General features: G+C 37.1%; 1 protein-coding gene across 1 annotated transcript in view; it reads left to right on the top strand.

The window, feature by feature from the left end:
• Positions 1 to 14975, top strand: part of SPON1 (spondin 1) — a gene marked incomplete at its 5' end in the record, with an annotated part of 179785 nt that overhangs the window by 43873 nt on the left and 120937 nt on the right. Inside the window, 2 exons of the mRNA XM_083885360.1 lie at positions 12608 to 12681; positions 13363 to 13485. Of these exons, the coding sequence (XP_083741486.1) occupies positions 12608 to 12681; positions 13363 to 13485 (197 nt within the window). The remainder of the gene's footprint in view (positions 1 to 12607; positions 12682 to 13362; positions 13486 to 14975) is intronic.

Below are 14975 nucleotides of genomic sequence, written 5' to 3' on the forward strand. Positions count from 1 at the left end.
AGAGAAACCTGCTTTTTTATATAGCTTCTGTATTTTTATCATCTCTACATATTTTATCTCAATATATATGGTAGCAGCCCCCTGGATCTACTACTGACACATCTACGTTTAAAACCAAAATCCATTTCACTCTCATTTTGTCACAGGTTTAATGTTGTTCCTTTAACTTCACAGTAGGAGCGTGTGAATTTGGAAAGTATAATTAACGGTTATAATTTTGTGTTCTTCTAGATAATCTATTTTCTGGTGCAATAATTAAAGTAATCCTATAAAAGCTAGTTAGGTTCATTCATATGGTGTTTTGTTTGTTAAGATGTAGTGTTGCAAAACAGCTTAATGGTTTTGCTACTCAAGGATGGGTTTATTTCTTAAGGAGAGCAAAGCAATAGAAAAACAATGAGCAAAACGGAGTAAGGAGAAGGGTGGTGGTCTTTCTCTAGCTAGAGAGGGAATGTAGTTATGGCTTTATTAGAAAGACAATATTTTAAAAATTTTTAAACTCTACCTTAAAAATCCTTACAAAAATTTCATATTAAAAAAAAAAATCAGAGTTATGGCACATTTTGGGGTAAACTGAAGGCATGTGCAGTTACTTTCATTGCTCTTATAATTTTTTCCTTTTTTCCCACAAATGTCTTTTTGTAAAACAAGCTGTTTTGCAAAAAAAAAAAAAAAAAAAAAAAGATTGTGCATTGATGTGAAGTGGGGTAGGAATTCAGGCACTGGAAAGGTTCAACATGCCCCTTATGACAAGACACTGATGTCAGTTACATTTTTGATCATCCTTGTATTTTCTCCAGACTTTGTGGGGAAATACTTCAATAAAAAAAAATATTAGTAAGGTTAACAGTGGACAGAAGCAGAGAACCAGTCAGAGTTCAACTGTTCCTTAATTTGGCATTTTACAAAACCACACCATTTAACACTTTAGCATTTTAACACTTTAATTTTTATTTCCTAACCATTATCCACGCCGAATTCCTCAGTCCTTCCAGGTTCTCAACACTGTTCTAAGGAAATTTGTGTGTTTGAATTGTGCACTTCAAAAAGTCATGAGAAGTAGAAAATGGGGAGCAGTGCTTTCTAATGCTCCTGCTTTCTGATCCCAGCCTTGGAGATAAATAAGGAAGCCATAAAAAGTGTTGTCAGAAGGAACTTTAGTGACCTACCCAAGCCCTTCCTGGCTGACTTTACTGTAGGATAGTCAAGCTTCCCCTGCACCTGTGTATTTACAAATCTAAATAGATGTATAGAAAATCTAGAAAATTTCTTTTCAATAGTTTTCCTTATTGACAAAATTTGCATCAGAGAAAGATAAATCCTCAATGAATTATTAATTCTATTTACATATCCTAGAGGAAAATGCAGAAAAAGGATTTAAGACGCATCAGGAGGGAAGTTCTGTGAAGTATTTTACACTGAAATCTGATTTTGTCTGACATTCTGCTCCCTGCAAGTGGGGAAATAAAACAGTAAACTGTGATTTCTTTCTGGCTGAGTCTCTAGGAGAGTCTGCATTTTCATAAATTTCAAATAGTGGGAGGGAGGGCAAAAAAAAATCAGCTCTATAATTTGCTTGTTGTTTGCTGTTTGTAATGGAAATCATTGTTAATTTAGGAGCCTGACAGCTGTAGGACATTTGCCATTCAGCAGCAGCTGTCAGTAGCATTCTGGTTTATTTTGCAAACAGATGTTTAATTTGACTTCAAGGCCATTGTCATTTTATGATGGGAAACAAAGAGAAAAGGAATAGAAATAATATTGGTAGTCATGATTTGATTTCCTTTCAAAACATACAGAGAGTCACTATTGGTGACATCAGAAATGCTGTCATGTTTTTTTAACTGGATGTTTGAAATCATGTTTTTTGTAACTGCCTGAAGTTATGCATGATAATTCATGTTAAGGGATTGATTTGTCTTGTATCAGGAACTGAAAGCTTTATTTTAATGAAATGTGATACATTTTTAAAATATGGATTTAATTCACGAATCAAGATGTCAGACTGTTTCTGCAGGTCACAGATAAAGAGATTTTGGTCTCTGTATTGCAACCAGCACTCCAGTGGGCTCAAATATGTTTTGCTTACTGTAGTATGGTGGTGTTCTCATTGCACATCAGTGAAGGGCAAATTTAGTACAGCAATGATGAAAGGAGGTAATTAGCAAGATAAGTAGTGTAATGCAGTTAATTTTTAGTTTCAGTGACAAATGATTGGCACTAGTATGTGCCTAGTGATTGAGACACATAAACCTGCTGTTACAACATTTTGGCAAGACCCTCCATTACTCAAAATGTCAATTGACCCAGATGAAACAATGTAGATGAGCAGTGAATATCCTCAAATCCACAACACATCTGTAATTCCTAGATGTTCCAAAGTCTAAATTTAAGTTAGTCATAAATGTGGCACAACTGGCCACTTTGCTTCTTTGTAATGAAATCAGTATTTCAAGATTGTATTCTGTGAGGGTGTGGAAGTAGTCCTGCAGTTAAATGTAAGAAGCTACACTGCATGTATGGGACAAAATCTTCATTAGAAAAATGTTTCTAGCAGGCTGATGTGACACTAGGTGAAGTGTCTGCATCCCCATAGAAATCCAGAGCAGCTCTGCAGAGCACATTTTGCAGCTACAGTTTCAAGCACAGCTCTATTATAGTCTGAAAGGCAAATGGATGAATTAACAGGGTGCTGGATTCTGGCCATCCCTCCTCGGATTGAACAGCATTTCAAGTCTCATGTGAGTTTACATTTGTTAGCTGGAGAGTCCCTAAGAGTGGCGTGTAATATCAGCAAGGGTCTCAGAACCTGAACACTGTATTTATCTTGATTCCTTGCTTCATGTGAAGCACCACAAAATCAATTCTGATTTGTTTCTTTAAAGGAGCAGCTATTTGTATTATTGCAGTTCTTTAGAAATTCTGAAAAGCCACCCAGAAAAGGAATTGTTCTTTGCATGAACTGGCTGTGGAATTGATTGTTGTTGTCATTCTTGTTATCTGGGTTTACAATTTTAAGGCTATTGTGAAAGGATTGAAACAGTAAATTCAGCCAATAATTGGGTGAGCCATTCCTTTTTTTTTCCCTTTCAGTAATTAGGTACCCACTTTTCCCATCTTTTCTACATCATTAGACATGCATTAAGGATCTTTGCTATCTGAACAGCCACAGCCTAATCGCTTTTTGCCCTGCATTCCCAAAGAAATGGATTTGTTGCTCCATCAGTTCACTGCTCCAGCAGAATGCAGTTTGAAGTCTTGCAATACACCAGAAAGCAAATTTGATTTTTTTTTTTTTTTAAATGGTCTCTGGGTTTCATTTGCTGCAGAAAGGGCTGGGTTGCAGGCCTAGGGAAGGACTCAGCTCTGCTCGTTAGGGGGATAATGAGCTTGATGCTCTCTCACTGCTGTGTGTGGAGCCTCAATATCAACCAACTCATTTAAGTTTTACAGATTACTTATCATATGGTTTCTTGCCATAGATTCCTCTGAAAATGGAATATATACTAGATTTGTTCTCTCTTATGCTGCAACTGCCTGGCAATGGTGGCTGAAGTAGATGGATGACAATACAAAAAGCTCACATAAAAAATATGTTCCACATGCAAAGGTATTGAGGGACCACCATCTCATGATTGCTCATAAAGAACTTGTCTTGCTCATCAGGTTTAATTTAGACAGCAAAATATTAATGAAAGGCATTTTTCTAATTTCTCTGAATCAATTGTGGCCAAAACATTGTCTTCAATATGGCGAAAAAACACAAATAGTTATTCTTCCTGCTTTTATAACAGCAATCTGTATTTCTGCCACAAAATTCTACTCACAAAATGCTAAATATGCTCAGGCAAGTAAGCAAAATAAAGCTAAACTGAAGAGGAGGCAAATATGACAGTTACATGGATATGTGTTGTCTGCATTGTCTTTTTCAGTAACTTGGCTCAGTGGGAATAAAGTTCTAAGTGCTGTCCCTGTAATTTTCTGGTTTTCCAGTGGCCACTCACACCTCATAAGAAATTCAGGCTGCAATTCCCTTTCTGATTAAGTGAAACTGAAGTTGGTAATTGATTTCAGTAGAAGGTCAGTCAGGTGTCACTAGAGTGTCTCCTAACAGAAGCTCAAGGCTGTGGGACACATCTAGGTTTTCCAAACATCCTCCACATCAGTATATCTGTTAATTGTATGTTTCTAGTTTTCAAAGGATGCAATTTTTTTCTGTCTCTTTTTTTCAGCTTGAATGTTTGGTGGGAACAAATGACTCCCCACTATAATAAACAAAGTCACATAGTTATACCTTATATTTTTGTCTAGAAGATTGGGAAATTTGTTTTCCTTGTTGCTTCAGTTTCAGAGCCTAGACCATGTTTAGATGGCACTGCTTGACTGTCAATCCCAGACCCATAATGGATTCACCTGTGTCCCATACAAGTGCCTGAAGGCTTTTCTCCACAAAGTCTGAGCTATGAAAAGCTCTATTTCCTCCTGCATCTCTAATCACACTTGGTGTACCTCAATTATCCACATTAAAACTTCTCCCTCTTGGAGTTTCTAATGAAGTTAAGAATCTAATTAAGTGCACTTTTGTTCCAAATAAAACGTGGTAGGGCTGAATTCCAGTTCCTACTCTATGCCTGCTTCTCAATACAGAGGGTGATTTATCATTCTAATCCCTGTCTTTACTGCTTGCTACTGTTCACAATGCTCCTTTAATAGTCTTATTCATGTGCTCTCCTTGTCCCGATGATTGAGGGAGATACAGACCCTGGATCTTTTGCTTAATCCCTGCTCCTCTAAGCAGGGTTGTAATCACTTCCTCCATGAAATGCTGACCTTTATCCGGATCAGTGAGACTTCAGGAACCCCACTGAGGCAAAAGGCTGAGTGAGACTGTAGGGTTTGTTTCCTCTCCCTGCTCCTGTATGTCATTGTGTAGAAAATGCTTAAAATCACCGTGAAAAAGGAATCACAGTCTTCCAAGGAGTTTCTTTAGGCCAGAGTGATTTGGGGAGTTAGTGTTTATGATTTAAATTAAATCACACCCACAGTCTGACAAACCTCTGCTGCAGCAAGGAGATGTGCCTGGACTCTGTTCTCACCCTTCCTGTGCATGTCTTGGGCATTTATTGATCCATTTCCTAATCTGAATCTGTACCATTCAACACTGCTATTTCATTTTCCCTGGGAGTTTTTTTCTGATTTTCACATGTTTAGCAAGTCTTCTCTCTCCAGCATTTGCTTGTTCTGTGGTGGACAGAGTGCAACCAGTGGCACTGGTGTTGTCAGCTAATCAGCTGTATGGTTTTGGCATTTTTAGGGCTGAAGTGGGAAGACCAAAGACCCTGATGTACAGGTTCCCTCCCATTGCATTCTCCTAAAACATGTGTGTTGTAACAGGTAGAAGGATTATAAAAGAAAGGCCTCATAAAATCAGGCCTGCTCTATTGAATTAATAGTTAGCCTGTCATCTCTTCTAAGTGTACTTAAGCAACTTGCAAGTTCCCATGCGAAAACTATCTTGGTATGAAAATTCATTAGTATAACCACCTATTCCTGGGTTAAAAAACAAATGCACTTGCAATATAACAAGGGATTTGCCCCATGAGAGTCAGGAAAGCAAATATGTAAACAATACAAAAATAGAGAGATTTGACAGACAAGTAAAGTATCTTTTACTAACCAATAGAGTAATTGGCAAGAAAGTCATTAACCAATTAAAGTTGCACATGAGGTCTGTAAAAACTGTATAAAATGAGTAATGAAAATAAAGCATTGGCTTTTCCCTAAAGATGATTGAGTCTCAGACAACTTATCACAACACCTGTGCACCAGTGTCAAGCAACTATATTTGCTACAAATCCCCACTGCGAGGACTTGAGCAAGCAGAACAGTTGTAGGAGCTCGAGGCACTGCTCTGACACTGTTCTGAGCCACAAGCAGGCATTAAACAATGGGTAGGCAGAGAGGCTGGCTGAAAACAGCCCTGACAATATGGAGGAATTTCATGGATTAATTCCATCTTTCTCTGAGAGTTACGTGTTGCAGGAGCAGTCCCAACACGCAGGCCTTTGAGGATGAGGGAAGGAGAAAAGTTGCCAATAACAGCAATTTATTTCCTTATTTCCTTTCCTGTCCCTGCACTCCTGTCTTTCATCATGAACAGCCAGTGTCCCCTGGCATTATGTGGCTGAATGTTCAGCGGGCTGTGCAGTCCCAGCTGTCAGGGAGAGCTCTCAGAAGAGCTCCAGGTAGATGAGATCCAGTTGTTTCAGGCATTAATTCTTGACAGATGAGATCCGTGTCTGGGCTGCACTAAAGGACTGACAAGCCTCTTCTGATGGCTCCAGTTCCACTCCTTAACCTCAGGTACTAAAGACACTGCATCAAAAACTTCCTCAGGGAAATACATCCACAACAGTAAGGTCTCTTTTAAGAAGAAGTAATAGGCATTTTAAAATTAAATTATCTTTGTTTCAGTGGGTGTTAATTTGTTCCACTAATTGTGGCGTTCACCTTCAGGCTCCTGTCAATTCAAATGAAGTGAAGAATTTTTGTTTTCAGATTTGAAAGCATCAGATACTTTATTCCAATCTAGATTCCCACTACCGAATACCCACTTATCAGTATTTGATGAATGGGTGGGGTTTGTTAGGATATTGCTTTTGACAAATAAATTCTTTGCTGTACAAGCAAATAATTTACTCATTTAAACATAATTTCAAAATATAGCTAGTTGAAAGATTTAAAAAATAATAGGATAATGACAGCTCTGGTTTTTTTTTTTTTTTTTTTTTTTAAATCTTCAAATTCTTTTACTTAATACTCTATAAACATTAAAAATTTAGAACAATTTTTCTAAATTTTTTGGGAATTTTTTTTCTGGCTTCATTAACTGGGCGCTCGTGGTCATGCTTAAATTTTAATTATTTTGGTGGTGGTTTTTTTTTTTTTTTTTTTTTTTTTTTTTTTTTTTTTTTCTTTTGGGTTGGTTTTTTGTTGTTTCTTTGTTTGTTGGGGTTTTTGTTTTGTTTTTAATATATAAAAAAAGTGGTGTTTTTTTTTTATTGCCCCAACCTAGAGTGGGAGAATTCAAGTGGGGAGGGGAATATGAGTAGAACATAAAGATTAAAAGTAATGCTGTAAAAGGAAAAACATGCTTTTACTGTGTCTCAGCTGTCCCTGTGGGCTGTGTCATAATGGCAAAATTCTTCTTATTAAAAGAGATTAAGCAGTGACCTCAAGTTGAGTAGGGAACTTGGGGACAGGTGAAGGAACATATGTGAGGGTTTGAGATGTGTGGTTGGTTTTCTTCCCCATCCTGCCATATCAGGTCACACAGGCTGGAAAACGGGGCATAGTTTGAACACCCAAAGAAATGAAGTGCAAGTGGCTGAATGTTAAATGGAAATAAATTGAAGCTTGATAACAGTTTTTTATTTTGTTTGATTTTTCATTTTGTTTTTAGGATTCATTAGTTAGCACATGAGTGCTTTGCCTTGGTTCTTACCACAAGTCAGCTCAGTTACCAGATAATAGGACTTTGGGCTCACTAGCTTGAAAGAGACCCTGTAGTCCCACCTTTGGTGGATTGTTTCCATCTACTCTATAAAAGCACTGTTTAGGATAACAAGATAAATCCATTCTCCAAACACCCAGTCCTACCCAATCTGTTCTGACTTGCCTTTGCAGTATAATTTATAATGCTTAGCTCTGAAATTCAAAGAGAGTGCTGCAAAAAGTGGGGACTGTAAAAGTGAAGATATAGCCCATGAACAGCATTGGGATTTAAGTGATGTTGGGGTTTTTTTTTGTTTTAGTTTCTTTTGCAGTTTTTCTTGCAAGTAACAGGTGCAGCATTCCTGTTGGAAATTTTTGTGTCAGTACAGCTTTTTATCCTGAAGATTTTAGTTTAATGTTTGTGTCCTGTGGCCATTCAAGCTAAGAAAAGAGAGATTTTCCTGAGGAAAAATAGAAGATAGCAGCATGTGTGGCTGTGGTTTCCCCCAGAGCTTTCTGTTGTGTTATATTCATATATTGAATATGATGGCCAAATTATCCTGAAGTCAGCGTGCCCCCATGTAGGTGTGTGGTGTCAGCCCCAAGTGTGACATGGAGGACACCAAAAGGACTTGGAAACAAGAGGAAATTTCTAAGGAAAGCTTTGGAGGGCTCTGCTCTTGCTGTGGCATTACTCTGAATTGTATTTTCCGACAGTACGTGTGCAACGTTGAAGAAATCAAACTAAACAAGGATAATCTGGTGTGTATTTGGGTACTGAAGCTTTTAAAATGAGCATGTTTTATTGTTTTTTCATGGGGACAAATCTATTAGAGAAAAGATCCTCATCCTGTGCAGGGATGTGAATGTGAAATTATGGCAACAATGGTAAACTTTACCTTAATATTAATGTGTTTTATCCAACATTAAATATCAAGTCTGGTTGGGTTGTTTAAACCGCATTAAAAACAAACTTCAAAACAAACTAATGAACAAAACAACAATGAAAAATGCATCTTTTCTTTTAGCTTTTAAGTTATGCATTAAAAAAGAAGCAGTTTGCTGCCAATTTTTAGAATGTTGGTCCTGGTCAGTGACGGCAGCTGACAAATTCTGGTGTAGATGGAGCCTGTCATGGCTGAGACAGCAGACTTTCCTAATTGAAAATTATTTAGAAGAACGTGTTTGTCAAATGTACTATGAGTGCACGAATTGCTGGACATCTATTGGCTAAAAGGTTGTATAGGCTTTCAGAGGACTTTTAATTTCTTTTTAATAGAAGTCTCCTAAATATTAGAAAGAGGAGTAAATATTGTTTGCAAACTTCTGGGAGTTTGTGCTTTCCCTGACCTTGTAAGTGCTTGTCAGAAACACAGGGTTGGCTTTTTTTTTTAAAGACAACATAAAAGGAAATAAAATGAGTACATCCTAAATAATGCATTAGAATGACCAAACCCAGTAGCATCAACAAAACAGCAGTAGATGTAAATTCGTGCTTTTCATATCACTTTCTAGTGTTAAACTGTACATTAAAAAATTCTTTCTTTCCAGAAAAAAACAAAAAATCCAGAAAAAGAAAACAAATTTAACATCCTGTTAATTGTTCTCAGTAGCTTTCTGGGTGGGGAAACAACTGTAATTAAATCAGTGAGGCATGGAATAGTTAAGGAAAATAATTTTGGTAGCTAGAAGGACAAGACAAGTTTAACTCACAGGTAATACAGAGCAGGAAAAGTGTCTAATCTGCAACTCTTACATTATTATTATTTCTCAACATCCAAGTAAAACTTGGAGTATCCTCACCAGCTCTGACAAAACCTGTTTAATTCAAATGTAACTCTAATATTGTACTTAACGGTTTTGATGTAAGCTTAAAAAAATGTCATAGGAACAATTCTTATGAATCCTCTTCCTTTACTTCTTTTGTCACATCACTACACCTACAAAGGTAATTTAAAATAATATTTCTTTTCATGCTGGGATTTGACAAAAGGATGAGGAAAACAATCTAAAGGTGTTTCTATGGGGAAAAAAAAAAATAAAAGAGAAAGAAAAAACCCCAAAGTGACTCCTCTGTATCTGGTATGAACTGGAGCATTCCCAAGGCTGGCCTGAACTTTCATGTTTTATGACATTCCCTGTTTCTTAATATCCCAAATGCCATTTCTGTGTCTTTGGCAGAGCTTTTCTCAGGAGGGTGTACAATTCTAGAACTGGGCTGCAGAGGGACTTTCTAATTCCATGGAAGCCTTTCCAGGCAGTTTTTTTCTCACTGCCCTCAGATATTGTCTGTCAGACCAAGCTGGGACAGGGACATTCCAAAGGGGTATTGCCAAAGCAAATATTACAGAAGAACCAGATATTCCTTCCTTTTCATGCGAGAACTAAAAACCAGAAATTATGACACTTTTGGGACAATTCACTTGTTTGATTTTATTAAAGCAGATGCTTTCAGGTGTAGAAATGTCTTTTACCTTACAGTTTTGCTCCTTAGTTTGGTGATGGAAAAGCTTTAGCACAAATGCAGGAAATTGGAAACAAACAAGGTTTCTTGAGTCAAATTTATTTCCTTCTTCCTTTAGCTATCATTTGCTGATAGTCAGAGAGAAAAAAGTCAGTAAGAAAATCAAGAAATTGAAGAGCCACTTATATATGTTAATATGGGAGGGAATGCAATTGGATTGCTCCTTTCCTATTAAATCTAGACAGTACTGGGTCTTTGAAGTGGTGGGAAGGATTTATGTAAATTAAACAGATGTGTGCCTTGTGTAAATTCTTAAAAGCTTCCTTGCCTCTCTCTAGAAGTTCACCATTCCATTTTTAGCTGTTTTTTGTAAGCCTTGAAGCCAACGGAAAGAATCCTTAGTCCAAAGATCAGAACTTTCATAGGAGAATAAAAATTACGTCCAAAAAAAATCCCCAAAAAACCCAGGGGAACAGAGGTAGCTATAAAAGCTAGCAAATACACTGAGCAGATGTTTTGGTCTGTTTTCAGCCCAGAAGTTGGTTATTAAAACAGTTAATATTTTAAAATTACTTATTGTTGAGGATTTTTAAAGTTCTGTGCCTGCTTTTGATATTTATGCAGCCATGTGATGTGCCCACCCTGGTGCATTTGGAACCAGTACAAAACCTCCCATTTTAGTTATTGGCTCACCATATAGTTTCAAACACAGCTGAAGAGACAATGACTCAGAAAGCTGTGAAGCTTTTGTTATTAGAAAAGGAACTGTTCCCTTGACATTTTACAGTGACAAGCTAACTGCAGCAAAGAGAATAATACAAGCACACTTCAGGCTTCAAACAATCTTTTTCTATTTTCCTTTTTTTTTCTAAAATAACTGGTAACTGCTTCTCAAATACCTGTAATACCTTTGTTATCTGCAGGACTGAGATCTTTAGCAAATGACTGATTTTGTATCTATTTGGATTAAGATAATAGAATAATTTAGATTGGAAGGGACTTCTGGAAGTCATTTAGTCCATTCTCCTGCTTCAATTAGGTGTTGAACATCAGCTTGGTTGTTCCCTCAGTAGGTTGCCAAGGCATGGATCTGATCAAGTTTTGAATATTTCCAGAGATGAAGGTCAGACAAACTGTCTAAGCAGCCCATTTCCAGGGTTAAATCTCTTTGATTACCCTCATGGTGAGAGAGGTTTTCCTCGTATCTGCATGACATTTCTTGTGCCCCCACTTTCTGTCTCTTTGCAGCGTAGCATCCAAAAAGTCTTTAAATTTGGCTTTGGCTCTCAATTTGAAGGCTGGAAATGTTAAGGAGCATGCCACGGTCACAGGTTGGCCATTGGGCTCTTATTCTTCCTGATAGTTGTTCTGGTAGTTGTGTTTGTTCCATATTTTCCTCCTTTATTTCTTCTTAGAAACCCTGAAAAAGGTTTCTCAGAAAGGACTAAGAGTGTTTTTGCACCCTTTTCAGGTTGATGTAAGTTTTAATAGATTTGCAAAAGCCAGTTATTCTCCAGGGAGCTTTGTAAGGTGAAAAGAAGGATTCCTTCCTCTCCTGCACTGGCCTTGCCTCTTGGCAAAGAAAGCACAGCAAAATTGCATCTTATTTTTAATAATTTTATGGCTGGGACATTGCCAAAGGAAGATTACTTGACTGCAAAAACACATCTAAACACATACAGTCTTACTTTTTTCCTCATCTGAGCTGCCACAAGTTCTAGACAGATTAAGATAATTATTTGACTGATGCTGAAGCAAGGCAAGAAATTGGCCCTTGCTGTTTAGAGTGTTAAATACAAGTGATGGTACAAAGTGTTGCTGGAGGAATGTGTGCTTGTACTGGTAAACAAGGAGCAGTGCCAGCTCCCAAAGCGTCCTGCTGTCCTCAGGAGACTCTCTGTCCATAGATTGTCCTTGGATTTAAACAAAATCTGCTTTCTTACAGAAAGAAGATAAAGTTTAGACGTGGATTAAATTTTTATAGTTAAAAATGGTCAAAAGAAGGTAGTTAAAGTTTATTTGTCACTAAATCTATCCAGCCCCCTCAACTGAGGAACTGAGGCACCAAGGCTTAGAAATTTACATTTAGTTTGAACTATGAGCCTCAATGAAACATTCCAGATTCAATTAATTTTAAAGCAGCTTGTCTTTTGGAACCTGTGAATTGCTTTCAAAGACTTTACCTTATGCCAGCCTCTTTTCTAACTTCTGTTTTACGTGATATTTGCACTGAGTTGCTGTCATATATCAGAAGTACTTATCTCTTTAGAATGCCATGTAATTTTCTATGAACAGCTGCTCACTATAGCTGTGCCATTTTTTTTCTTTTTTACTGAAATGGAATACATTTTCAGTATTTGGATATAAGATTTGATTAAAATATTGAATGCTCAGTTGACTGTCATGCATTTCTAGACCACAGGTCCTCACCATGTGACTATGACCACTTCTCTAGAGGTAAATATATGTCAGGCTTCTGTAAATGGGATGAAATTGAAATGCAAGTTGAAATAAAATTATCTTATCTGTAATCCTATATTGTATTGTCACCACAGGGAAGTATGACCATGTTTTAGCAGTCATTTTTCACTCATTTTCTTTTTTCTTTGAGAATCCAATGTCTTAAATTCTTTTTTCTTCCCTATGTAGAGCCAGTATTGTGCAGAAGCGTATAATTTATTTTCAAGATGAAGGCTCCCTCACCAAAAAAATTTGTGAACAAGGTACGATAAAGTAAAATATCTTTCTGACCTCTTCACAGTGTTTTGCATTTTTCTCTTAACACATCGTCTCAAACTAAAATTTGGAGGTCTCAGACAATTTCATCCAGGTTCAGGTTTGGGATCTTCTATTCAGTTGTGTTCTTCCTTATCACATTTACTCCATCTCATACAATCTTCCTTGCCTCCCCCTAAATGTGATATTGCAACTTTTCACCTGCTCTTTGTGTGATATCCATTGGTTTCCAGGGCACTTTGTTGTTGAATCCTGGGCTGTTTTATCCTTTTTCAAACCTTAATGTTGCAGTTGGTTATTGCAGCCCACTGGAGGATTCATTTACTTTGTGTGTTCAGAAATTGTTGTGTTCTGAGATCAGCTGAGGTTGGTCCTTATCAGATAACAACCAGAAACAAACCCTTTCTGAATCCGAAGAGAACTGAAATATTAATGCCTTCTCTTTGAAAACTGTGGATTTAAATCATTCCATCCACTTATAAACCTTGTACAGATATTTCATTTAGTTGTCGTTTAGTCTAATGGTAAATTTAAAACTAAATTTTAAAAAACCCCAAAACGTGTTTAACTCAGATTTAATTCCTGGAGTATTTATTATGGCAGCTTCACTGTCCTCACTGGTTTGGAGTTGCGGCCATTTCCAATCCAATCCTTTGGTGCTTTTTCAGACTCAGCCTCGGAAGGTGTGACCGACAAACCCATTTTAGACTGTTGTGCCTGTGGTACTGCCAAATACAGGTTGACTTTTTATGGCAACTGGTCAGAAAAAACACACCCCAAAGATTTTCCACGTGAGTATCACTCTTTTCCTTGTAGCACACAGGGGCCCTGAGAAGGGTTGGGGCTGGCTGTGTGACACAGCATCACTTATTTACAGCTCAGCAGGGTAAATTATGGCATATACAGAGTCCTGCTGACACTCAGTGCTGAAAATCAGTGGATCTTTCTGCACTATACATTACCAGCACATTCTATTGATTTGCCTGACATTTTGAGCTATGGTGTGGTTGAGATTGTATTTGCAAGATATCTTTGTGGGGGAGAAAGGTTCCTTTATTTTTTTTTTTTTCTGACTGAAAGCTTAGAGAGGCTTACAATGTAGAGGTAGGAAACGAGCTTTTAAGAAAAAGGACACAAAAGACAGGCAACACACTAATATTTTGATTTTTCAGCTGTGCCAATCCACCTAGTTTGTTTTGCTTCAAAGTATTTTGGATTATTTCAGTTAATTTTGGTGAGTTTTGAATCTCGCTGCCCAAGAATATTAACTGTGTATATAAATATCAGAATACTCTGTCTTCTTTGCCTTTGTTGGTTGAATATCGAGATAAAAAAACACCTTCTGAACTTGGCCTGTCTGGGTTTTCGAGTGTCTGAACTACAGAATCATTTTTATTGCAAGTTTGTATTGTATTTTTATTGCAAGTTTGCTTTCTGCAGTTACCCAAGTATCTGTAAAAAGCTGGAGTTACAAAATTGTGTATTAATTGTGTATTTGGTCTTTCATTACTGACTCCACAGTCTGGGGGGGAAAAAAGGTCAGGAAGGTATTTAAGAATATGAGTCACATTTACAGGTCATTAAACCTTGTTACATTTTCTGTGGCTGATGTTTATTATAGAAGCTTTGAATGTTGATTTAAAAAAAATTATTATTGTCACAGTGTCAGAATATCCTCATATAACTCAAATATGGTTTGAATCAGCTCACAGTTTTAACAGCCTAAGCAAAGTTGCTTGTGTTGAGTTTGAAGCACAGCTTTGTTCAAATACTATTGGTCAGCATAGTACAGAGGAGAAAAAATAAGCAAAGCCAATAACTGCAGGAATTCTCTTTTAGGCTATAGAATGATTTAAATATCTGCTGAGTGTGAACCTTATGTATAGTATTTGCATGGATTCAGCTGGTGGTTAGAAATAGGCCACAAGAAAAGGACTGAAAGCTGTGAGGTTACCGTGGCTTGGGGATGTAATATTGGGGATAAATGGCCTTTTCTTTTACATCCAAGTCACTGAACTCATGAAGGGTAGGGCTGCACAATGAAAAATAAACAAGTTGCCAGAGTTTCCCTGCTATCTCTCCGTAGTTAAAAAATGGTGAATTAAATCAGTATTTTACTTAAACTGGAAAAGCGAAGAAATACCCATTTGATACTTACATGATTAATCCCAGCAATAACAGCTAATAAGATTTTGCATTAAAATTTCTGAAAGTTGAAGGAAAAATTTCGTCCAGATACAGTGATGTTAAAAATGAAACCTAATCATTGGCACCCTTCTTA

The sequence above is a fragment of the Zosterops lateralis genome (genome assembly GCF_965231275.1).
Source record: "Zosterops lateralis genome assembly, contig: SUPER_6_unloc_1, whole genome shotgun sequence".
NCBI lineage: Eukaryota > Metazoa > Chordata > Aves > Passeriformes > Zosteropidae > Zosterops > Zosterops lateralis.